We start from the raw sequence: 26,352 nt of genomic DNA on the forward strand, positions 1-26,352 counted from the left end.
TCTTGACTGTACAGTCATTTCTCATATAATTTTGGATGAGGATGAAACTTGATAACCAGTAGCCTGCTTCCATGCTAATATTCCCAAGTCAGATGGCTTCCTCATGTCACCACTTGTAAAACAAGCAATAGCACTTCCCTGTACCTCAAATTGTGCTGCAGAAGTAAGTTCATGAATGCATGCACTGAGACACAGACAAGAACTATGAATTGAGAAAACCCATTAGTAGACAACAGTTGCTGGAGGTGGGTGCTTTGAACTAGATCCAAGAACTGTTCCATTTTTATGTGGCAAAGCACATCTCTCAAAATGGATCACCTCCCCATGCAGTTCAGAGCTCAGCTGCAAGCTATGCCAAGACCACCAAGGGCAGGAAGGAATCTCTTATCCTGGCATCAGCACCAAATTCCGTCTATGGCACGAGAACAACATCAGAATCTGCACGGTTCCATCCCTTACCTTATCCACCTTAAGGCGTTAAGCCAATGCAACTGACAGCTGACCAGCAAAGGCTGGAATGTGGGAAATCTCAAGTGGAAACAAGACTCTCTCTCTCCCAAGAGCTTTCTTTTAAACGAATAACACCTCAATTTTTAAGGGGTTAGCAATACCAGCCATACAAGAGCAATGAATCTAAGCAACATCGGTGCAGAGTGCTGAGAACCAGAGTAACCCTATGAAAATTATTTTCACAGCGCTGTTTCTTTTTCAGCCCAATATTCCTCTTTTGCAACACAATGTATTTAAAATGGCTCTGTGGTACCACACAATAGCTAGTCCCTTGTCTGTTGCAGACATCAGGTGCAAGTGTAAATAAGGATTATACAAATGGGAGGTCGTTAAAAGTCTGGTAATGCTAATTTGGCATGACACCCCTAATGGGTTATATCTTCACACTTCAGTTATCTAATCACCTAAATTCTTTTAACAAATTTACATTTCATCTTATACATGGAGATTCAAATTGACTTGTTTAATTCTCCCTCCACCCAAACTGCACCCATGCTCAGTTCATCTTTTATATTAAATATCATCATCAATTTTGAGATCATCATCAACTACATATACATACAGATAATACCACTGCAAATGTCTATATACCTACGCATACAAAACTTCCCCTGTCTCTAAATATCTTTTCATTTTCCCCAAACTTTTCAGAATTCAGGAGAACCTCAAATACATGTATGCATCATCAGAAGTAGCATCTCAGCTTGAAATTTACCTTGTTGGTAGGATACTTCCATTCTCCTAAGAGAGGTGAAAGGGAATAAAGTTACTTTTAAACCAGTAATTTAAATGTCACATTTCAATCCATTTCCACAGTCATGTTTTACAACTTCGTTTTCCTGTTCAGTATAAAAAGTTAATCTGAGGAGCTGTTCACTTTTCCTGTTTTGTTCAGGAAAAGTAACAAGACAAGGAAAAAAGCTTTAAATTGTTCACACCTTATAGACAGCACTGAGATTTTACTTTACATAGAAGGTTTAATGTTCCAGTTAGGACATTCCATTTGCAGAGACTTTCATTTTCTTAGCTCAGAGTCCTCATGAACTAAAGAAATGTAGCAAAACCCCACCTGGATTGTATTAAGATAAAGCTAAAGTCGCTGCTATGTAACTGCACTTGCACGTGCAACAAAGAACCATATTTAATTAGAGAGGTGGCTGCCTAACACAGCCAGCTCTTGATGATAACAGGCTACTATGAAATCAATATATTCTTGTGTATTTCAATATGATAATTCACTTTTCCAAACAAGATGTGCCAAAGGGATGCTTATTTTGGTTTTGCTTATTAAAAACATGTGCAGAACAGAATCTAGTAGAGCAAATAGAGTTCTCCATTTTCCTCATGTAGACCTGAAGTAATTACATAGAAGTCAGCTATTTATGCCATAGTTATATATCAGCTTCTGAAATAGATTTTGAACTAGTGACTGACCAGTTGGTCCAAGAAAGCACTTAAGTACATGAAGACAGAAGAAAGCACATGCTTAAAAGATTGCCTGAATTATTTTCAGGAATTCTGAATTCTTTCCAGACTTTCCTGAACTGGGAGTTTACATAATAACTTTAAATGGCAGCAAGAAAAGCTGAATTACTTCAGGAACATCAAGAATGGTTCATTTCTTTCAAAATGCTATTTTTAACAAACACACCAGATAAAGAACAGCCAGGTGTGACCATTAGCTCCTACATAACTACATGTATACAAAATGAGAGAGAGGTTTTGTTTTCTGATTGATCGGCTTCTTCACTATCATGTATTTTCCCATCAGCAATGGTTTAAATACAAATTGGGAATTTCTTAATCCATTTTATATAGATTTTTAAAATATCCTTGAGTAGCTAGTAGGCTATTCTTTTATCCTTTTTCATGAGGAAGAATTCAAATAGCAGCGAAGTATTGTGTTAATGTGATACAAAGGGTGGTAAATGCTTTATTTTTTTAAAAAATATGTGTCCATGAGGAAGACAGGGGAGGAAAGGTAGAAAGGGAGAGAGGGAAGAGATGAGTACATTTCACTTCCAGTGACAAGTATAAACAGAACTTTCAATGTTAGGATTCATCAGGCTGCTGTTAAAGATGCAAAAAACAAGTTCCAGTGCCTGGAAGTATTAAGAAAATACCAGTTTTGGCACAAGGAATACTGCCAAAGGAAGGGAAAAAACCCCAAAGAACCATAGCTATGTTAAAAGTTAACCTCATTTGCTCATTCATTTACTATCACTACCAATGTTTTTGGACTCTTTCATTAGCCGAGTGTACATAAGAAGCTTTTCACAACTGTCTGGAAGATTGCTATCCCTCTCTTCCACTATATTCCTTTTCTGAAAGTCCTACTGTTAGCAATAATTAGAACTTATTCAGTATTTATTGCAAGACTGAAAGCCAACATACGCTGGTATAATTTTATCAAAATATAACAGTCCTTCACCACTGTTCTGTGTTCTTGTCTTACACACACATCCACTTCCCATTTCACTATCTCAATACTCCCAGTTCCACTTCATCTTCCCCAACTCTTGCTTCGACAAAGTAAGTGCCTACAGACTGCTTCAAGCAACACATATGCTAAGGGTCATGTCAAACCACATTGCAGCTACCAACTCACAACTGCACCAGTCTAATCTCAGTCCTCTATACAGTTGCTAATTTCCACAATTTTTTAAAGACATGGAGGAACAGAGACATCTACCTCCTTCAAACAAACTGGAACCAGCCAGTTGGGCTCACTGTGAGTCCTTAGGTGGGGAACATGGACACTTAATAAGCCAGATGTACAAAGGACAAGGAATAATGCACTCAAATTTAATTACTTTAGGTGAACTTTCCTCAGTAAACTCCCCTCTCAATTTCACAAAAACACAAGTATATATTTATTTTTTAAAAAATCTTTAGAATGCATTAAAAGAAGGCAAGGCCAAGATTGTATTTTGTCATCTGATATGTGCTTAGTGGCTATAATTCTGCACTTGAATGCTGAGCTCCGTTTAATGTCTTGTGATAGCAACACCCAATGAAAAAAAAAAACCAAAACAAAAAGCTGCTTTTCCGAGCTGTAAGTTGGCCACCCTATGTGGCTGCAAATCTCCAACTACTATTAATGCAGGTGATAGTACAAAACCTTATCCCATCTCATCAGACTGTTACCAGTATTTCTAATATTCAGGTTCATTTACAGCTTTACTTTGCCATCCCTTCACCCCCAGTAAGTATGTTTAGCACACTTATAGGCATACACAGCGCTGCTTCTGGCTCTAAACTACAGTGGAACATGATGGAATGAAATAAGCTTCTCGTCTCAGTTGCTCTTGCTCATAGAAAGTATTTGTTTATCTAGAGCCAATCGCTGCTCCTGTATCTGTGTAATGACTTCCTCATAGCAGTCAGAGATTACCCACACGGCTGATCACTTTATTACTTCAGAATGGCTGTTTATTTACTTTAGTGCAGCAGTAACATGCAGGGATAAAGCTTGTCACAGCTGGGCAAACTCACCATATTCCTTACGCAGGTGGTCTGGAATGTGGGGCTCATAACCTTCCTTCTCAGGGACCTCCACAAATTCATCTTCATCCTCGTCATCATCATCATCCAAGGCTTTCATCTACAGAGATATTTTTGTTGGTTTTTGTTTTGTTTTTTTTTTTTAAATGTGAAGACTGCTTTTCATTTCCCTTCACACTGAAAATATTTTACAGACATCTTGATAGCCCTACTGAGACTGCTCTATGTCAAAAGTATTTCTCTAATTATGTATTTAATCTTTATTTAAGATTAGGCCTTTGCTTAACATTTTATCTCTAAAGCCATACTCTATCCTAAGGGCTTCTTTAAAGCCCTTTATATCCATTAGAACACATGCAGTTGGTGAAGTCTGAGAAAGTGTGAAGCTACAAAATAAGACCAAAAAAATCTTAAAATAACATCAAGATTTTGACTTAATGAGGAAATTATAGCCTTATCTCTTCTCCTTTGGTTGATTTTACTCATTTAGCTGTACCCAAATAGTCTGTGGCGTGTTAAATAGTATCACAAATTGTTTAAGAGCTCAAAACCAGAGCAGGCAAACAGGAGGAGAAGCTGATGGACTGGCAAGGTAATACTGACGAAAGTAAGAATATTCAGATCTGTATACTACAGTGTTTCACTGTGTTTCTTCACAATAGCACTAAATATAATTTGATACATTCTTTTCTTAACTAATTCGGTACATCCTAACCATTCATACCATTAGACTGCACACATTACTGTGGTCAAGGCCAACAAAACTGTTTTTTAAAATGTGCACTTGGTCTACATTGCTGTTTGAAATTGAATATCTATGACTAGCTAAAAAATAAAAATGGAGTTCCTGCCAACTAACCAGGGTAATTCATCCATGTAAGTGGCTTCCTATACATCATTTCAGCTAGCTACTACCGTGTATGTACCAGCAAGTCTCTACTTTTTTTTTTCCCTAAGCTTGTTCCATACCTGAAAATGAATTTTTCTTCTATACTACACATAAGCTAGAAGAATCTGTGCCACCTCAGACATGGCCTGTACTATCAGAACTTTAAAATAGCAAATGCTAACTACCCTAAAAAGGCAGCAATGATGGAGGTTTTATGCTTTATTTCCTTTGCCCACCTTGGGAGCCACCTAATTCTTAAAACCAACATAATTAGCATATTATTGTATGTTTGCCATGCACTTTTACAAGTCTAGGACATAATAATAAGGGTATCCACTAAAACCAACCTTACCACAGGCTATCACTTTTTTCAACTTCACTGCAGCAAGCCAAAGCAATAGATAAGGAATGGTATAATTTTTACTATTTTCAGCCACATTCTTTACTACTCTTACTGCACCTGACTTACGTTGATATTCATATCAACTACTCATTGTTACAAGCACCGGAGGATACTGCAGGTTTTGCCTGCAGCAGAATTTTCCCAATTTAATTCACTACTCTAATCATGTGTCACAGCTGCACAGCTGAGTTCCTTTAAATCACACACATACTCTGAAGCCAGAAAACCTAGAAACCAGTCTTGGTTTGTTGAATGTAGTTAAAAATTTAAAATTAATAATTTTTAAAAAATAGTATTTCTCTTTGGTCAGTATTACTTGAAAGCTGGACTGAACTCATTTCTAATAAAGATCATTAATTGATATTAAAACACATATTGATACCCCTTAACATATAATGAATGGATGGTGCAAGTTAGAATTACAATTCTTCCCTCTGTTTAAAAAAATGACTTTAAGAAAGCTGCAGTTCCAGTGGGGAAAAAAAAAAAAAGAAAAAAAAAATTTACTGTCCTGAAGAATAGAGTAGATTTACTACTGCTTTCTTACCAAAGAACACCTAATTAGTCTTCATTTTAAAATAAAGTCGCAGCATAATCATGTTTAAAAGTACCCTGCTGCCAAAGACAGGTAACAACCACAATGTAGTCTCTTCGGCCTAATTATCACTACCTCGAGACTTGCCAACCTCTAGGCTACGCTGGAGGATCCTGCACGCTAGTTTACTTTTTGTTTCCCACTGCAATCATTTTTCCTCATCTAAAGGGAAGAAGCAATTCAGGCCCTACCTGGCAAGGCCAAGACAGATGCACACTGAACCTGACCTCCACAGCAGAAACAAAAATAGAGTTCTAATGCAAAGACAGGGTCAAATATTCTACACTAATCACAAAGCCACAAAGGTACTAGACATGAAAGAACATCTGTGTTAAACTGCAACTTTTAGAAGACCTTCCCAATGGCCTTTAGAAAGAAAAACATCATCAGGCTTTGTACTCTGTACAATAGAAGGCAGCTAGAGATTGAAGAGAAGTTTGTTTCTATTTTGGTTTCAAAATTCTGCTGGTGTTCTCATCCTCTTTTTATCTGTTAGGGACAATTTAATTAAGTTTGGAAATAACATCAACTCCTGCTTCTCCAGCTAGAAACAGTGCAACATTGTATTTTCCATACTCAGGTTCCATTTCTCATTTAGCTATTACAAAAGATTTCACCAAGCTAAAACTCGTCATGGATGACCTTAGTCTACCACTTTGTGCCATAATGTAAAAGCTGACTAACTTTCACATCACAGAACAGGGAAAGTAAATTCAGTGTATTTCCATAATTTTTACTCAGACATAGTCTGTGAACAAATAAATAGCAACAGGTTTAAGGAATTGAGAAATAATGTCAAACTAGTAAGAGAAAGAAAACTCAGTTCAGAGTGATCATTTAACTTAAATCACCAGATTATGCCTAAAATATCAGTGGGCATAATACAAGTACTCATGTGCATGGCATATCTGAGAGGACTGGAAAGAATTCAGAAGAGTACTATCTTTAATTGAAATTTCTCCTAATTTATTCATGTGCAGTTGCAGGCACATAGCACTCTGTACATTGATATACTAAAATTCAGTGGGCTTCACTAATCCTCAACTTGAAAACTGCATTAGAAGCAACTTTGCTGTATTACCTGCATGGTCTAAAACTTCAAAGCATGTGAAAAGCCTGTCGGAGAAAAGGCATAATCAGATGCAAATTCACTTTGTTTAGGTACAATCCATGAACTGTGCATTCAAGTACTATAGAAAACATTAATCATAGGAAACTGTAATTTTTGTTATCAGTCTAACACTAATCAAAAGGGAAACCTGTCACTACCGCTGACCTGTGAAACGTCCCAATTATACTCTTCGGAAATGACAGGAGCACTTAACTTCCTCACTGAGTAAATGACGACGATCAATCAAGTTTGAATAACAATGAGCCACGGAGCTGAAAATTATTTTTTGTATAGAATCTACCCAGGAATTTATGAAAGGTGAAAAGCAACCCAAGGTTTTAGGGGCATTATGGCTTTCAGCTAGTGCAGCGCATATCAAACACTAAACAGAATTTATGTGTTTTAATTTTCTAAAAGGTAGATGTGGACTTGGTGCTACAATGCATAACATATAATGCCAGATTTTAAATATGGGGGTCATTTTCATAAAATATTATGCTTATTGTTCACACCCTTGAATTTCCCTGGGGTCTTCTATTAAATTTAGATTTCCTGTAAAAAAATTAACTGCTTAGCTAACTATAAGGAATTAAGCCCCCTTTTCCCTTCAAACAGACATAAAGTCTTTATTTTGATATAGTCTTTAACAAGATAACTTATTTATCTTTTTACTTTAAAATATTCAAGTCATCACTGGTGGAAATTTAAGAAGTTGCATGGTAGTAGTGGGTAGTTATGTCTCAATTTACTTCTTTCTAGTGGTACTTCATCAGAACCATCCCATTTATGCTGTTTTGTTCTAATCCCTTTCTACAGGAAAGTGGAGAGCTCATGGGCAACATTGTTAGTCAGAAAAGTATCTTTTTTTTTTTAATTTCACTTTTCAAACATGAAGAAAGCTCCAAAGCAAGCTCTACAGATGAAGTATGGAAGTTCAGTCACCTACCATCTACTTTTTCATTATAGGTAAACTTTTTCAGTCACTTAAAAAAAAAAAAAAAAAATCAAGAATCCACAATTAAATCAGAATAAATAAATATTTAAGACAACATTTTGAGTAGCAGAATTAGTAAATTATAATCCTTTAAGAATGAGTGGTTAGGTACTTGTAAACAAGAAAAACGAGACTATGAGAAAAACAAGCAATATGCCATTTCTAGTGTGCCATATCTAAAGGGAAGTAAAGTATAAGCTCAAGTGATAAATACTACAACGTAAAGCTTTTCTTGTAGTGTATAAAATTAAATACCTCTAAGATAAGTAGTCACGCAACTGCTTGTTTCTCAATAACCTGTCGAAGAACATGGGAAAAAATGTCCCATTCTCAAATCCATTCTCATTACCAGGTAATACGAGGAAAGTCACTAATGCAGTTTGCAGTCCTAGCAGAGACAAAAGGTGAACTACCTTCTCTCTGTCACTAGAGGCTGGTCCATCTGAAGGGAGACCAAACAGATTCCCAGACATCAGAAGCTACTTGCACCATCACTGCTCTTCAAGCTGCGTGGAGAAGGGAAGTTTTTCCGCTCAGTGTTAATCTGCTCTATAATGCTGACGTTTATTTATTTATTCATTTATCTAAATGAATCATGCTTTTGCAAAAATATGTGGTGTTTTTGTTTGTTTTTTTTTTTAATGTGGTAGTATTCCTGACTAGATATCTCACTGTGAGAGGAAACAGGATTTAGCTACACAATTTCCAGATTCTTGGGCTGAACTTATTTGCATATGAGGATACAGTAAAAAGATGCAGAAAATATACATGTATTATTTTCATTGTAATCAGAGTTAGAACAATGGCTCTTCAATTCTCCTAATTCTCATTAAAACTTAAAATAGTGCTGACTCTTCCAGCTAGACAAGCGCAATCAAATCATTTGCTCCCTAACTCATTAAAAAAACCTTGAAAAAACCAGATGTTTCCTTATCAGTCTCCATCTTATTAAAATATGGAAAACAAATACTGGATGCCAGTAGAAATGCAATCGTATCTTTTATTTTGGAGTCAACACTCCAAGAGCCTCCAGCTGTTAGTGTAGCTCAGCGCAACCACAGCTCCAGTTAAATGTCCTGCTCATCCATCCCAACCAGTAATCAATGCAAAAAAAACCTCCACCCGCCACCCAACACTTGCAAAGATGTAAAGAAAAGCCTTTGGTTCTTTTCCCAGTTTTATACAAATTGATTGCTACATTCTGTTAAGAGGATTTAAAAACCTTAGCCTCTGCAATCATAATTAAAGCAAGCAATAAAATGACTGAAATATACAATGCAATCAGTTTATAGGACTAGATGTACAGCATTTACTAATTATTTTAGAAAAAGAAGGAAGAGAAAAAGATAGCACATGAAGAAGTCATATCTACTTACTAAAACACCACTTGCAAACTACAGCTGGGACCATTAAATAAATTTTGCATGGTCTAATTAACTTGGTTTGCAATCTCAATTACTTTTCACCCAAGAAATCACTTTTGTTCAGTTTTATGCATCTCTGTTTCCCTTTAAAAAAAAAAAATGATGTAAGGCATCCTCAGACAAGTGAACTCTAAACTTCATTTGTCTTTCAGCAGGCTTGATGGCTATGCATTTAAAAACCCATTCTATCTTATAAACTAAAAATTAAATGTACTCAGCTGTGATGGTCGTCATTGCAGCTGCTATTTATATGCTAATATCCTCACTGGAAGATCTTGCAAATTATTCCACCATGCCAATATCTCATGTGCATCTACTCAAAGCCAACTAAATATTTTTCTAGAGGTAGAAGATTTTGGTTAGGGAACCAGAATATTTATCGCCATAGAACCTAGTTAAAGGGGCAACCTTAAGCAAATACATTTTTTTTATTCAACTGCAACACAAAACATGCTTCAGTCATCTTAAATGAAATTTGGGGATATCTATGTAAGCAAACACTGACTGGATAAAAATAATTTCTTCAGTGCCAGTAACAGAAACTGAATAGTCAAACAGTGACTTACATGTAAGGACTTTTACAAGTTCCTCCTTTTCCATCCTTTTATATTATCCAGCACAGGATGAAAAGGAAATAAATGCTGGCATTTTGACAGGTTCCAGAACCGTGCTTGAATTTTCCTGTGTGCAAACACGAGGAAAACAAACTACTAAAAGAGCTGTATTTATAGGGACCTCCCACACACACTCCCTCCCCTTTGCTCAGTGATTTGAGCATAAATTCAAACCTAGATGACTGCAAATTAGATATGTGGTCCAGGCAAATCACACTGTATGTTTACCAGTAAAAGTATCACCGTTCATTCTATTTGTAGTTGCTCAGCAGCACATAGGCTACTTGGCCACTCTGACTTTTATTGAGGAACGCACTTTTCACACTATTTTATAATTCCCAGAAGTTAGTAAAAATGCTTAAAGGGTTCCAGCCCAACAGTTAGCCTAAGTACAATGCTAGAGAACCAGTGTATCTTGCTCCAAATTGCTTTAGCAATATAAACCACCCAATGAACCAGTTTTTCTTTAAAGTAATGTACACCAGCCAGAGTCTGCGAGTACTGTTGCAGTCCTGGAAATGCAAGCTTGAGGCTCACCCAGGACTTGTGCCAAAGCCCTCTCCATCCCACCCAGTGATAAAGAGAGCTTGGATATGTACCTTGGAAGGTCAATAGTGATGAGGCGCATTGCGCAAAACCTGTATCACTCTGTGTTACTAGCTACTGCATCTCTGGACCCTAGCAGGCTCAAGGTCCCACATAAGCTTAGGAAGGATTTTAATAAAAAGCAGCAAAAATTTACTGAAAAAGACCAGTAGGTCTCAAGGTGCAAGGCAGTTCAAAAAACTCTGGATCTTAGTGAATCATTGTTCAGAAGAAATTAGTATGTCCAATATGCCCAATGGACAGACTAGCACATGCATTTACAGTCTCACAGAGGACAGCAAATAAAGGTAGTCTGGAAAATTGGTGCATTGAACAAAACTATTACCTCAGGAAGATATTGCAAGGCAAGTTTAGTACTTCTTTAGCAGTCACCACTCAAGATATATCCTCAGATGTATTTTCATACCTCACTGCTTGGGCTCCTACCACCCACCAAAATCAACAGTAGTTGGTTGCATATATATTCTTAAACCTTAAGAAAGTACATTAAAAAGGCAAAGTTCTCTTGCATAATCCAAATCATTCATAAAATAAATACCACATTCAGGAGAGGTGTAACAGTTTTATTTAAACTACCGAAGATCTCCAAGTCTAACAATGCCCTTCCTTTCCATACATCCCAGAGAGCTAAACCAGAAGTCTGCTACCCTTCATTATTAAAGCTAATAAAGTTCCCCAACATAAAAAAAAAAAATTGACTCCTACAAAATTTATGCTGACCACCTACATTTGATATCAATATTTAATTTATCAAAAGCGAATGTAGTGTTAGTCCCTTAAATGTCTTTGTGTATTATTTATAGAAAAATAAAGGTTACATCTTACTTTTAGAAGTATGGGAATGTACTTCTCCCCTGCAGTTACTATACATACTTCAGGCACTACATCTTATTACACAGTAAAAAAGAATGTATTTTAACAGTAGTATAGTATCCGGTATGTTTTTTTTCATCCAGTTTTTCATTCATACCGGGAGATGAGCTGATCATCTATCACTCCATCAATCCGAGTCCTCTGATTAAGTAAAGATTGACCTTCATAATCGGATCTGTATTACCTAGGTTTATTCAGTTACTGAAAGGGACAGTCTCACTAACTGAGCTTAATGGTGCTACAGAAATCTTCTCTGGATTAGATTCCAGTCAGTTCAGGTCCCTGCTGCAACATGAGCTCTATCACTAGTACAAGGGAGGCACTGGGAATCATCGGGGGAGAAAATAGAGAGAGGACTATCCCTTTTGATTGCTGCCCCTGTTTAGATCATCTTTAAGCCAACCCTAGAATCGCTACCAAAATATATAAGCCACTTCCCTGTTCAGCTCCCACAAGTAGTACAATAGCAACCTGTACAAAAAACCTGCCAAGAAGTAGATTTGGTAAGTACATAACACACTAAGAAATACCTGGTAGAATTTCGGTTTTAATGTTTCAGGAATTGTAGAATGGATTAAATAATTTTAACAAAAGAAGAGGCAAGCATAAAATAGTGTTGTACACATTACCTGTGCTTTAAAAACCAAACTTGGTTTCTTCTTAATTCCTGGATAACCATGAGTAAGGAAACTCTGTAAAATGCCTACTCAGTCTACATCATCTTAACATAAAAGGAAAGGTTTGCAGATTTGAAGACTGAGGTGTGATAAGCCAGCAGAGCTATAAACCAAGTGATATGAAATCACATTTAGAGTCCATGCTCAGACAGGAAGGTACCCAGAGCAGAGTTCCCAAGATGTTTCCTGTTCCTAAAAGCAGAAGAAAACCCCTCATTTTTGTCACTAAAGAAAGCAGCTGTCATACAGCCACCATCAAGGTTACAAGTGTTACCTTATGCTTCAACCACCCCTCCCTTCTTTCTGGACTAACCCTTCTCTACAGACTATTCCCTGCACACCAGTCCAGATGAAATTGTTTAAAGGCTGTAGTGAGGTCCAGGACTGGCTACACCCATTCCTGGACCAAAAAGTTGTTTTATGGTCTGATAACTCAAAGGTCAACCAAAAATACCTCTTTCTTTCCCGCTCCACAGAGAAGTCTTTAGGTTTTCCAGCACTTTTCAGCTAGTCCAAGTTATTTACAAGATGAGCAGTATTCCTATGACTCCTTGAAATATTTTAGGCAGCATTTTGAATTATTTAATTTCTTTATGATAAGGCAGCATTTTGAATTATTTAATTTCTTTATGATAAAATTTCTTTATGATAAAAGCTGAGTTTTAGAGCTGAAGGGAAAAAAATATCCCATTACTAGTCACAATCTTCATGAAATTTTAGGAAATGTGATTTTCATTTAAAATGTGATGTAACAAGATTCCCATTAGCACTCATTCATGCAAAAAAGTCCTACTGTATTTGATGGATTACCACCTATCGCTTAGACCAGATCAAACTCATGCTACTAAAACTTTGTATCCACTGCCAATGTATATATGCCTCTGTCTCATGATATAGTCTGCACACACATACACTGTACAATCAGTAACTAAATTGCAGCTTACTTCAATGGTCACATTTATGAATGAATCTGAACTACCCACTTGTTAAAAATTATTGCAAATGCTATATTTTTAACAGATAACTATACATCTCAATTAACCTAATTTATTACAGGCAACAAGTCAACAAAATATCCTATGCAAGACACACATAAGCTCACATATATTCCCGATTGTGGATTTTAGGCACAAAGATATCATTAGATGTGAATATATTTACTTTAATATTATTGCATGAACTAAATTTAAATACGTTAGTGTGTGTTCCAAGCCTGAAAATTTTCTTCCTTTTCCATTTTTATAAATATACATTTAGCAATGAACCTTTACTGAACCTCACAAATACATACAATTCACTTCGATATACTGCTTTCCCCTGCAAGGTAGGATGAATAAAAAGCAGGAAGCAAATTTATATCTACTACTTACAGAGTACACACTGCTCAGTATTCATAGATGAATCAAGGGAGATGACCCTTCGGCCTGAAAAACTTAAATACTTAACATAAGGGTTAACCTGATGATAGAGACATCCTACTTTATTTTACACTCTATTAGAAGAGCTCCAAATTGCATTGTGCGACCTGCGAATCAGATAGGGATCAGAGGTCGTCACAGTGACAACTTTAAGAATTCATGGCTAGATCTGCATAACAAGATATTTTTAATAACTCTGTAACAGGGGCAGGCTGAATAGCCAGCGCAAAGCATAAAATATATCACAGCAACATTCAGCTCTAGAAAAGAAAAAACCAAAAAACATTACACTAGCCAATCAGACACTTTAACAAGAGAGTACTGTTTTGAGGGTTAATTTTACAGTCCTACATCCTAATAAGACTTAAAAAAACTGAAAAGCTCTTTTAGCTGAAAAGTGATTATAAAAGAGACATTTCATGGATAGAAATAGTTATCATATGATGGTTAAAATGGGGGAGGAGAGAAGAGGAAGCATAAGCATCTGTATGACTTATTAAATATTTTGTGTTTACTTTTACCGTTATGGTTGACCTGGCTTTTTTGATAAATATTAGCTAGACACAAGAAAAAATGTTGCCTGGGCTACTACTTTGACCATACAAACATTATTAAAATTTATTTATTCTGAACACATTACATGCTAATGATGTATACAATCTGACAAAGGACATCTTTAGGTGTAATGCTGATTTAATTAACAAATATTCCTATATTTCTCTTAAGTTTTAGAAAACATACCAACAATCAATATCAAGTTACTATTCAAATCTCAACATTAAACACTTCTAGTTTTCAAAGGGCAATTTTGTTAAGAGTTAGGGTTTTCATTTGTGTGCAATTTAAAAGCAACACCTGAGGAAAAGACTTCTTTTACAAAGGCATCTCTCTTGCTCCTTGGTCTGAGTATGTTTTAGCAGATGTGGGTTCAAGCATGGTGAGGGATCACTAAAGACAACTACTTACCCCCAGAAACAACTTCTCTAAAATGAAGAAAAGAGGAAAAAATTAGGATGCGAGTACAAGAAGCTGTTATAGAAAACAGAAAGCAGTCAGCTGGACTGGATTCTCTATGGCTACAGAAAGAAGCAGAAAGAGAAAACAATATAGCCTTTGCTTTTAATCTAAAATTCAAGTGTGACTTTTTTTTTTTTTTTTTTTAAAGCTGGGACTAACTTAACTACAAGACAGACTTAAAGAGCTGGTTATAAAGCTACAAAATGATTAGGTAGAAATAACTCATTAGCATTGATAAAATGCCAAGCTGTAGTTGAAGATACAGGGGAAAAAAAAAAAAAAATCAGCAATAGTCTTGCAGCCAAGTAATTGGTAGAGCTCTTGGCTTGATTTATTACATATTAAAATTTTAATCCTTTTATGTACTAAAATATTTTAAGACTAAATTATGACCAGCAAATATTTAACTTGCAAATATAATTTGTAACAATTTTCTGACATTATTCTTTCAGAAAAAATCTGACTTGTATTGCAGTAAGGTTTGGGGATCAGATCAGGTTCTGGACAACACAAGGACAGCCTTTCTCCAAATCTAATTATTAATGGCATTATTGAATTCAACCAGATGTTTCACATGGATAAAATTAAGTACATGAATAAATCAAGATCCAAGTGCACACTTAGATTTGACAGAAGATAAGGAAAGGTAAAACAAAAAGTAATGAAGACAGTTAATGAAGAACTATATATCCTTGGTTGTTAATATAACTTGAAATTAAAAATTCAAAATGTAGTCGGCCTGTTAAATGATCACTCTGCTGACAGACAAATGACCTGGATGTTTCTCACATCATATTGCCTACTAGCTTCTATCTGGCCAAGTTATAGCCAGCCTGAGTGGTAAACCTTTTTATGGCTTCTCAAAGGTAATTAAATAAGAGATAAACATACTCTTAGTGTACAAAATATAGCTAATGAACTACATTTCCATTAATAATGCAAGAACTTTAAATATTATCCTAATTGACAATCCTTTATGGAAATTATGCAAGTGAAAGGTAGCATGCATGTTTTAAAATACGGTACACACTTGTCCTCTCATAACTTTTAAAACTGCAATATCATTTGCATCTAATCAGCTGCAAATCACACATTAAAGAAGAAAAATAATAGTATTTTAAGAAAAGAGGGAAGAGATTGACAAATGAAACTATTTCTAAGCAGGAAAAATTATTTTTAAAGGAACATTTAAACTGTAAGCAAGTTATTAGTACAAAAGAATTAAACCTTTGGAAACAGGAATTTCTATTTAAATGCCAGTCTCAGCCAATAATTACAACGGTACTTCCATAATAATTCATCTAAATAGAGTCAAGAATTAACTCGAAGTGTCCCTGGTGTATTACTGTTGTAGTAAGTTTACCTGGAAACACAGACTGAGGTGATGGCTAGCTTTGGACAAAGGTGGTGTAGAGAAAAATGTCGAGCATGCAGTATGCACTCCCTCTACTGGGCACTGAGATTATCCTGAGCAGGCATTCAGAGAAAGAAAGGGCTATGTCCGGGCATCCAGGTACCGTGAAATAAAACCCCCTTTACAGCTTCTGCTTCTTTCCCCAGATGCAGCTAAAACTCAGTTTCACAGAAAAATGGATTTCAAAACTCTTGTTTATACTTTCAAAATACATTTCCTGTCACAAGCCGACACCCGATTCACACCCCAAACAAATATTTAACTACAGTAAACGTAACTTGTGTAAGTACACAAAAACTCACTTGCCTTTGACCAACACAGTAAGACTGTCATTTTTTGTCCATCTCCTACCTCTCTGAAAAAAACAACAGCTCAGGAAGTCTAAGTGATGACTTGATGACTTCTGATCTGCTGCGGGCACATCAATGGGAAGAAGGAATGTATAGTCTGGGCAGCGGGGACTTATTAACATTTATAAAATTTGCTGCAAGGGATTTGTTTCTAGACAGTCAAAGGATAACCTTTGTCATTCTTTTTCTTCTCCTCCCACAGCTCCTGAGAGGTAAGAGCAGAAAGGTGCCATAGCCTGCTTTTGTTGGCAGGGTTTAAGCACTATGTAAAAATGACAGCCCTCCTCATAATCAAGGCTTTCCGATGGTTTGAATTCTTCACTGTTACAGAGGAGAAAAGAAAGAAGTGGTTATATCTTATCTCACTATAAACCATTCCAAGTCAAAATGTTTCACTGTATAAAGCTCTGTGCTTTCCTTCAAGGGACTTCATATAAGAGAAGTTCTGTAAACCTACAGAAAGTTCTCCTATAGTTCACAAAGCAGTGGGGCTTTTCCATTTTTCAGCAAAGATAAAGGCAAAAAAACTCCAGAGAAAATTACTTATGCTAATTTTCTAACATGCTTTAATTGCATAAGCATTCTGCCTTGCAGTCCAGTGCTCCATGATCTGGAAAATGAAGCGAGAAACAATAGAAAGCATGGAAGTAACAGTGAGGATTGCCAAAAGCAGACACCTTCCTGCACCAACCAAATGATTCTTCTGTGAAGGCAGCCCAGGTAACCACCAACTTCTTCCTCTCAATGTAGTTCACATCCAGCTACATTGCTGGTGTGTTCTTATTGAACCATAGCACCAAGAATTACTCCAAATATATATGCCTCATATATATTGCACCTCAGCCCTGTGCACGTGTAACTGCTCAGCTCAACAAGGAGTACCAATGACACGTAGCAATGGTAAGTGCCTCCAGGACCTTCCCTCTTTTAAGTGGAAATTTAAATCTCTGAGGGATTGAGAGGTATAGTAGAGTTCATAGTAATAAATCTCCAGTTTCACTCTCTCTCACTAAACCCTTCCCTTTATCAACTTTCTTGATCTCAATTTGAGGATGGGTAAAGCCTTTACTCCCCCTGTCCCCAGGCAGAACAGAAACAAAGCACAGAGTAGAACAGATGAAAAGGCAAGAAATTAGAGACCAGAGAAGCACGGAGAACGAGCACAAAGAAAAACTAGAAAGTCTGAGGAGACTGGGCAAGCCCAAGTCCCCAGCCAAGTTTCCAAGCGTCTATCGTTCTGTTTTGTATTTGCTGTTAAAATAAAACCACTTTCTCCCTGAAGGTAAGGCTTGCCTGTGGTGCAGGACCATAATTACACTAGAAATGAGCAAGTACACAAACAATTCTCCTTTACGTTCTCCAGCTAACAATATAGGTACCTCAGATTGCAGTCACTAGTTGCCAGGAAAACTGCTATCATATCCAAATGTAGAGATGTCACAGACCAACTACAAGCTAGACAATTTACATGGAACCTTCCACACTCACACACTTCATTTACACACTCTTTCTCTCTCTGCTTCCTAAATGCTCCCCTTCATTTCTAGGTGTGCTCATCTCTACACATGAGCAGGTAGCAGCACTCACTGACTCCATGCGCTAACAAATAACATCGGTAAAGCTGAGCTCTGTTGGGACAGGATGGCTGTGAGCCAGTGCTTTGAAGGACAGACTATCAGTACTTCTTCTCTTGGATCTAAAGATACAGAAGACAGCAAAACTTTGGCATGGCAAGAACTATAGCTCCAATGACACAAGGACATACAGACAGAGGCAACAATACATAACATGAGCAGCATTGCTGAATTAAAGAGGAGCTGCGTGTAGTGTTTCATATGCTGACATGTAAATATTTGACAGATGGGGATTTAATAATCACGGTCTAAGAGATGCTGTTTATTTTGCTCTGTCAGACTCTCATTTTAGCGTGTTTTTATGTTTCAACAAAGTCATCTGACATGCAAATAAAAGATAATTTATACAGTTTCCTTCTGCAGTGCAAAGCTCTATGTTCACCTTATAAATTCAAAGTAACTCAGCACTAACACTAAATTTGGGTATTTTCTACTGGAGAAAAACCCTAGGAATAATTATATACTGTTTTCAATGCTTAAGTTAACACCTCAGTCTGCATTGCTTCATTTTGAATGTATTCTTTGTGAGCACTGCTATGTATTTTCTTTTTTTTTTTTTTTTTTCCTCCTTCTAACAATGGAATTTACTAGCTTTCAAACCTTATATAGATAGCATTGATCAATCTCCAGAAGTGGTAACAATACCACTTTAAACACATACACATGCATGCACTCACACACGAAAATCAAGGCTTGAATGTCCTTTATATCTTGCAAGAAATATAGCAACCAATATTCCATGCAGAGGTGCAGCAAATGAAGTCCTGTCAAGCAAATGGCAGGAATGACAGCAGATGTCTGGATTCCTTCATAGCTGGTTGCATAAAGGTAGCACACATATTTCACTGGAGGAAAAAAACCTCTGACAAGACAGTCTTTCAGTACTTTTCATTCAGAGTTGCCATTTTTGACTGGTGTGGTACATCAGTAGGTATTAAGATTATGAACCAGATTAATCTTGATAAAGCTTCATTTGCACAATGAAAGCAAAGTCTACAACACTCAGTCATGGCTAAACGAGGCTACCACAATTTAGTCCAAGGTATAATGTCCAGATCAAATTCTTACAATCCAGTCATAAACCAGACTCTACTCTGGACCCTGACCCAACACACTTATTTTCATGTCAAGCTATACAGTAATATTGTTTGATTGCAGCAGCCAACAGAAATTAGTATGATGCAGCTCTGCTTTTTAGCTATATAAAGAAGCTGCAGACTCCTTTCTGGATCTGAATAAAGTATTTGATCTTTCAGCCTCTATTTATTTACAAGTTCTACCTATTTCACAAAACCTGTCATAGGTAGCTAATCTTTGTGAACTATTTTGATGCTTTAAAGCTTTATATAACAACTAATTCTCTTAAGATATCCTCAGTCACGTTACATGCTCACTAGAGAGAGTAAACACTCCATAGAAGAGATGCTACTTTCCTGAATTGTGAGACACTAGCATAGTTTGGCAAGTTGTAAAAGAATATGAGTAATACAGTGTTTACCGAGAATTATGCACAAAAGAAGCTGAGGACATAACAGTGTTACACATGAACTAAGAGTAAATGAAATCTGAACTTAACTGCTTCTCTATCCTAAACAACAGTGCTGCCTTACATGATTTTGTCTAATAACCAGGCCCCTGGCATACTGTACAGGTGTTTAGTGCAACTGCCTTGAGTGAAGCTACAACCAGATGAATTAGCGTACTTTTCAATAAAACTTGTGTTGAAAAGTTTCCCAGATTAAGGCTTAAGAGAAAGTGCTTTTTTTGTATACAAGCTAAGCACTACTAATGGCCCCCTCTAGTAAAACAGAATTTTAAGAAACTCACCACTTTTCTTTTTTTTGCTTTAAACGAAATGTTCATTTCCTTGTATTTCTTCATAGCAGTCTCCAACTTATTCTTGAGATCAATGGCACATCTTAGGCGATCATCATCTATTCCTGCTCTGGTAAATAACTGCAAAGCAAGAAATCAACATTCTTATTCTTTTTTCTAGTCATCTGAGTCAAAAAACATTTTCAGTTTTCCTTCATAATTAATGAAATAACATTGTCACAAATTCCGCTACTTTCCAAGTAACAATTAGTGAAGCCACTTCTTTTCCTATCTAGAATATAAAAGCTAATAGCAACTGCTAAAGACAAACAAAAGAATGAACAGCTGGTATAAACATCTCCCGAGAGTGTCCTTCCATAGGCCAAATTCCACGCACAAGGCTCCTGAGCAGTAATATCAATTGACAGAAAGGACATACTGTTTTTCCGATACAGACACGTCTGACAAAAACAAGCTGTGTTTTACTTTAATCCTTTGTGAAGAAGTCCCATTTTACTATATCTTAAAAAAAAAAAAAAAAAGTATGACTGTAGGTAGCATACCTAATGCTGAAAGCCATCAAACAAGTCATGTAGCTCCTGTAGTCTGCTTTTGTCGACGCCTACTGAACTAGAAATCTTTTCTATTTGTACCAATGTTTCTTCAATGTTAATTTCCTTTATGCTCACTCTTCCTCAAGACTTACTGTACCACAGCCCTTGCTTCTCCATCTTTTTATAAAAAGAATGAAAAAAAATTGTCTCTTTATCCCACCTGAATCCAGGACTGCACAGAAGGCCAGAACTTATTTCTGAGAAGTTTGTGAGCATCCATGACATTGTTTATTATGGCAGTATTATCTTCATTCTCATGCACTTTTATTTCTGTTCAAAACAGGGGAAAAAAAGAGTTAGTGCACAATGCTTATATTATCTTCACTATAAGAGCTCAAGAAGGTAAGCAGAAGTTGACATGAACTTTTCTAAAATATTTGATGACTTCAGGAAAAGTTACAAACATCAGAATGTTTCTCCATTCGGTATTATTCTACCATCACCCACACATTAAAAAAAATCAGAGGAAAAGATGAAAAGCTTTCAGTCCAGTGATGACAGAAAGAGTTGTTAAAACCATCACTACTAAGGAATCGCCAAATAAACCACAGACAAGTGCAGCCTTACTATTTACATTACATCTTGTCCTAAGTTCAAATGAACTGGGCCTTACTGTACCAGCTTCTGCATATTCAATATAAAATAATCCCTGCCCTAACGGCAATAGAGACTTGATTGTCAAAGAAGCCAAGTATGACACTATGCAAGTAAAAAATGGTACTTTTCACCCATTAGTCATTCATAAGCTGCACAGATACATTTCCAATTCTGTTGTCTGCAAGCACAGAAGTAAATACCTGCCTTACTGACTGTTTGCACATGAAATTGCATTAGGACAGTGTTTGTAAGAGACTTCACTTAGACTACCAAAACACAACCATCCTAATTTTTCTAGAGGTAACTCACATTAGCAAAGTTATATAAAAAATTATCATAATTATTATCATAATCATAATAATTATTATCATAATCCTTAAGAATTCCTAGCAAAACTAACTGCTTCTTTCAAATTGTCAGTAGCACGGAAAAAAAAAAAGTTTAAGAAACACTCAATTGTAAGATTTTAAAATTAGCAGCTTTTACCCCAGCTATACAGAGCAAAAGGTGAGCAGTGAAGCATATGAGAAAGAAAATTATACATGGTAACCAGATTTTTTTTTTAACACAGGAAACTCATCTTATTTTAGGTACCATGTAGTGCTATAATGTGATTACAACTAATACAAAAGTTCAGTCTCAGAAGGTAATTAATAAAATCTGTTAATCACATACAAGGACACCCAGCCCTAAAAATGGTTACTAGATGAACCAGAAATAAAAAAGAACCCCAAAATAAATCAAAGTGGTGTCCAGGAATCCCAAATCAAAATGGTGTCCAGGTGCCCAGCATTTAAGTCTTAGAAAAAAACCCAAACAACCAACCGCAACTACAAAGCATTTCAGACGAAGGCTGCCTCCAGCTATAAGTGAAAAATTTTTCCAGGTACCTGTGGAGATTTCAAGGTCTAGAGTATACTTATGTGAAATAAGCCCATGGTTCCTAACAAAAGTCTGGTAATCGTCATCATTGAGAGCTGGGACATTAGATTGAGCTTCTGAGCACAAGCCTCCATCTAATTCTTTTTGCTCAGGCTTCTTCTGTTTCTCTTCTAACTCTTTGGTTTTACCAGTTCTAACACACTGAGAAACAGGAAGAACGTCCTTGCTGCAGCATGGCTGTTCATCATCCATGCATCCAAAACAGGACTGGTTAACTTCCATCCGGGAAGACAATGGGGATGCAGGTCTGTCCTCATTAGCAGACATTTGTTTGTTGGGTTCCAGTTCTGTGTCATTTGCAGTGAAGTCAAAAGGATCTGGCATGAGAAGCCGGAAACAGTTTTCCATCTCTGTCAGTGTGTTGGCAATCTCTTGGGACATTTCTATCAAGACACAATTGTTTTAGAATATTGTTATATACCGTAAAAAAGTTAATGCCTCCAGAGCAGACACAGATTTACAAAACAAATATGACTGCCAAAAGGATAATCCATTTATCCAGTCATCAGTGGTAATTTAGCCATACAGATCTCTCCGCTGCAGAAATTGTGACAATACTTTTCTTAAGCAGGAATTTCCTGAGCAAAGAATTTTGAATCAGTGTTCCTCCTTTCCCTATCCTCTCTAAAATTTCACTACACAAAGGTGACACAAGTACTTCATAGAATTTGAAGGAGAACAAGGTTCAACGAGGATATTCTTAGTGATGTTGGTGGGTATTCATTCTACAGCCATGAATGTTATAGTTGCTTGTAGGTGTAGCCATGAATATATGCTATTGCTCAAAAAGATACTACCAATAAAAGTGACATTAAGACGGTTAAATCTCTTTAAAATTCCACCCTCATGCATGAAAACGTTCCCAGCATGCAGAATAAATGCAGACACAATTGGATGCATTGCATATACCGAAGTAATTTAATTAAATAACCCTTTGTAACTGCAACATCATATACTTGCTATCTCTGTTCTTTCGTATTACAGAAATATGTTTGCTAGGTAGATATCACTTAGAGATCCAGCCCCCAGTTAGACACATTTTTTAGCCGCAGTATGATACTATTCATAGATAATCCTGCGCCCAGGATTCCTGTGCAGACCATTGCCTATACTTCTGGAACAGGATGACTGTATATACAATGTAATTAAGGTCATAAGCCAACAAGGTGTTGAGAAGCCTGTGCCTAGTCAATGACACAGAACTTAAGGCACTAGCTCTTAAAAGTCTCATGATATGCTTGCTTGAGGTTGTAATTCAGAAAAGTATGAATGCATAGACAAGACCCTTACTAGCTAACTTTTTTTTTTTTTTTTAAGAAAAAATCTCTCCATAGTACCTGAGCTCACAGGACTGTCACTTGTTTCCCCTGATATTCTTTAGGGGAGAGAGACAGAGGGTCAAGCTCTATGTCCTGGTTTCAGCTGGGATAGAGTTAATTGTCTTCCTAGTAGCTGGTAGGGTGCTATGTTTTGAGTTCAGCATGCCAAGAATGTTGATAACACTGATGTTTTCAGTTGTTGCTAAGTAATGTTTAGTCTAAAGTCAAGGATTTTTCAGCTTCTCATGCCCAGCCAGTGAGAAAGCTGGAGGGGCACAAGAAGTTGGCACAGGACAGAGCCAGGGCAACTGACCCAAAGTGGCCAACGGGGTATCCCATACCATGGGACATCACATCTAGTATAGGAACTGGGGGGAGTGGGGGCGGGGGATAGCCACTCAGAGACTAACTGGGTGTCAATCAGTGGGTGGTGAGCAATTGCACTGTGCATCATTTGTACATTCCAATCCTTTTATTGTTACTGTTATTTTATTAGTGTTATCATTATTAGCTTCTTTTCTGTTCTATTAAACCGTTCTTATCTCAACCCATGAGTTTTACTTCTTTTCCTGATTTTCTCCCCCATCCCACTCGGGGGGGGGGGGGGTGGCGAGTGAACAGCTGCGCGGTGCTTAGTTGCTGGCTGCGCTTAAACCACGACACTAACAAATGTAGTACTCCCATCCTCTCTGGTCAGCTATTATTTGAATAGCTATTCTCTTAGAATTTGTTTTATATAACCTTAAAAAAGGTTGCTTTAAATACCAATAACAACAACAAAACACTAAAAGAACCAAAGCAACTCACCTTCCATTTCTTTTTCAGCTCTTTTGGCTTTTTCTTTGTAAATGTTATCCAATCGTTTTTGCTTCTCGTCTTCCCTCCTCCTTTCAGCCACAGTTCTGGCACGCACATCTTGAAAATCCACCTAAGGAGGAAATGAAGAAAAGAGTGTAACATTCCTCGTAAGAAATATATAGAAAATCCATTTCCTAAGATCGTTATCTGTGGTGAAAAATCCTCTAATGTCAGCGATCAGCCAGAAGCTCAGCAGTACTTCCTTTTATCTCTTCTCCTCCTAGAATCAATAACTACAGTAATTCTGAATGGAGTTTTTACTTCTACTAATAAGGGACTGCTGAGAATCAATGGCTTTCAGAAAGGAATCATAAGGTAGAAAAACAAAATGCTTAGATTTCCACATCTAAATTGCAGGAACAAACTAAGCTTTGGGAGACCTGTCACAGCATTGGAGACATGGGGATAGGGGGAATGGGCAGGAAGAAACTACACAGGGTAAGTATTCAAATTACATGAAAACGTCACGCTAGGTCCACTATTAGTAAAGGAAATTTAGGAAAATTTGTAAGCACTATTATCACAAATATACATATCACTTACTGAAGAACTTTGTAAGCAAGGGAAGTAGAAGACATCCAAATTCATTAAAAAAGACCGAGTTTTGGATTTTACAATTACATTTGTTGGATTTGGGGATTGAGAGAAAGGTTATCATTCAGTCTCACTTTAATTTCTTATGACTAAAATATAATCATAAATCTGAGTGATTCAAAATGGTGTTTCTTAAAATATTTGCAATGGGATTTTTTTTTAGTTTGCTCTTATATTTTCAAGCCCTTCTAAATATTTTTCACTTCTATTTTAAGGAAAGGAGCCTTGATTGTGTTATTGCAAAAGAAAAACACAGTATTTCCTTTTGATTGCTACCACATAACTTTCATTAACTTCAATACAGCTTACACTGAGTGCTGAGCAAGCCTGTACTTCTCTACTAATAAAGTCCGCAGACTCTCTGGTGCTCTGCCTATATCACAAGCACCCATTGAACATTTGTTGCTATTGCCACTGTTAGATGATAAAGCTTGTCAACATACAGTAATGGTTCCCAGATACTGACATCCTACACCAATGTTTTGGAGCCACACAAGAGTAAAACAGTGAAGTTGAATCTCACTTACGAGGTACACGTCCAGACAACATTGAGATCACTCTAAGCAGGACAAGTAAGTCTCACTTTCTGTCTAGTCCCAGAAGATCTCTCCTGTAACATGTACATGGACTTACTAGCCATGGGTCAAGCAAACCAAGTACATCCTACAACTGAAGTTTGCTTATTTTTGCACAATCAAGAATTTTGTTGGTGCCTCATCTCAAATTTACTGAAACATCTGAATATTTGTCCAGCATTAAGCAAGTAGGTGACTGCATATAGAAGTTAAAAACCAAATGCTTGAACTTGGGCTTAACCACGTGCTAAAGTATTGCTATATAAATGTTCCTACTGCTGAATAATCCCTTTTTTACAATACTTTTTACAAGTATTATTTATGCAAACACTTTAAAGACAAATTGTTTTTATATAAAAGCCTCTAGGAGCAAAACGATGCTTCAGCTTTCACGAAACTGGCATGGAGAGTCTCCATCAGTTTAGGAAGAAAGGCACACTTACCGATCTCTTTTTTTATTGGGGAATGGGGGCTGCAGAGGGAAGGTGGGTAAAAGAGTTAGTTTCACAACTTACAGCAGCACTTGGATCATCAGGGTGAGGTTTTTGATTTTTGAGATCTGACTTTTCTACCAAGTTTGCATAGCTCTCCACACAGTAGCAGGAGAAACAGATCTTCCCAAAGAGCAACATCACCCACAAAAATGGAACAAAGACACAGAACCCAGGAACTACAGCTACTGTTTCTAGGCAGTCAGATTGGACTTGCACAGAAAACAAGAAATTAGCTAGAGTTTCCTAAATGACAACTTCTGCTGCATACCAGAATGCCTACAGTAGACTCATTTGCCCATTCTTTCCCCTTCTTTGTCCCAAAAGGACCAGCCATGCGCTGCTCTGCTGCATTGTTTTACGCTTTGGCACTTGTCGAGATGCCCCTCTTACAACTGCCAATCATTGTGGTTTGCCATTGATAACAAGAGTGCATCTCACATACTAGATATCTATCATCAACCAAGTCTACAGCATGCACAAAGCTTCAAGTTGCCCTTGCCCAAAACAGGGC

The 26,352-nt window shown here is 36.8% G+C and overlaps 1 protein-coding gene across 1 annotated transcript in view; it reads right to left on the reverse strand.

Annotated features, from left to right (window-relative positions):
- The window catches only part of UVSSA (UV stimulated scaffold protein A), a 58,797-nt gene that overhangs the window by 29,552 nt on the left and 2,893 nt on the right, over positions 1-26,352 (reverse strand). The window contains exons 3-7 of the mRNA XM_069795672.1: positions 24,128-24,248; positions 21,950-22,384; positions 20,623-20,732; positions 19,861-19,989; positions 4,006-4,114 (exon numbers count right to left, since the gene is read on the reverse strand). Coding sequence (XP_069651773.1) covers positions 4,006-4,114; positions 19,861-19,989; positions 20,623-20,732; positions 21,950-22,384; positions 24,128-24,248 — 904 coding nt within the window. The remainder of the gene's footprint in view (positions 1-4,005; positions 4,115-19,860; positions 19,990-20,622; positions 20,733-21,949; positions 22,385-24,127; positions 24,249-26,352) is intronic.

The sequence above is a fragment of the Haliaeetus albicilla genome, chromosome 1 (genome assembly GCF_947461875.1).
Source record: "Haliaeetus albicilla chromosome 1, bHalAlb1.1, whole genome shotgun sequence".
Taxonomy (NCBI): domain Eukaryota; kingdom Metazoa; phylum Chordata; class Aves; order Accipitriformes; family Accipitridae; genus Haliaeetus; species Haliaeetus albicilla.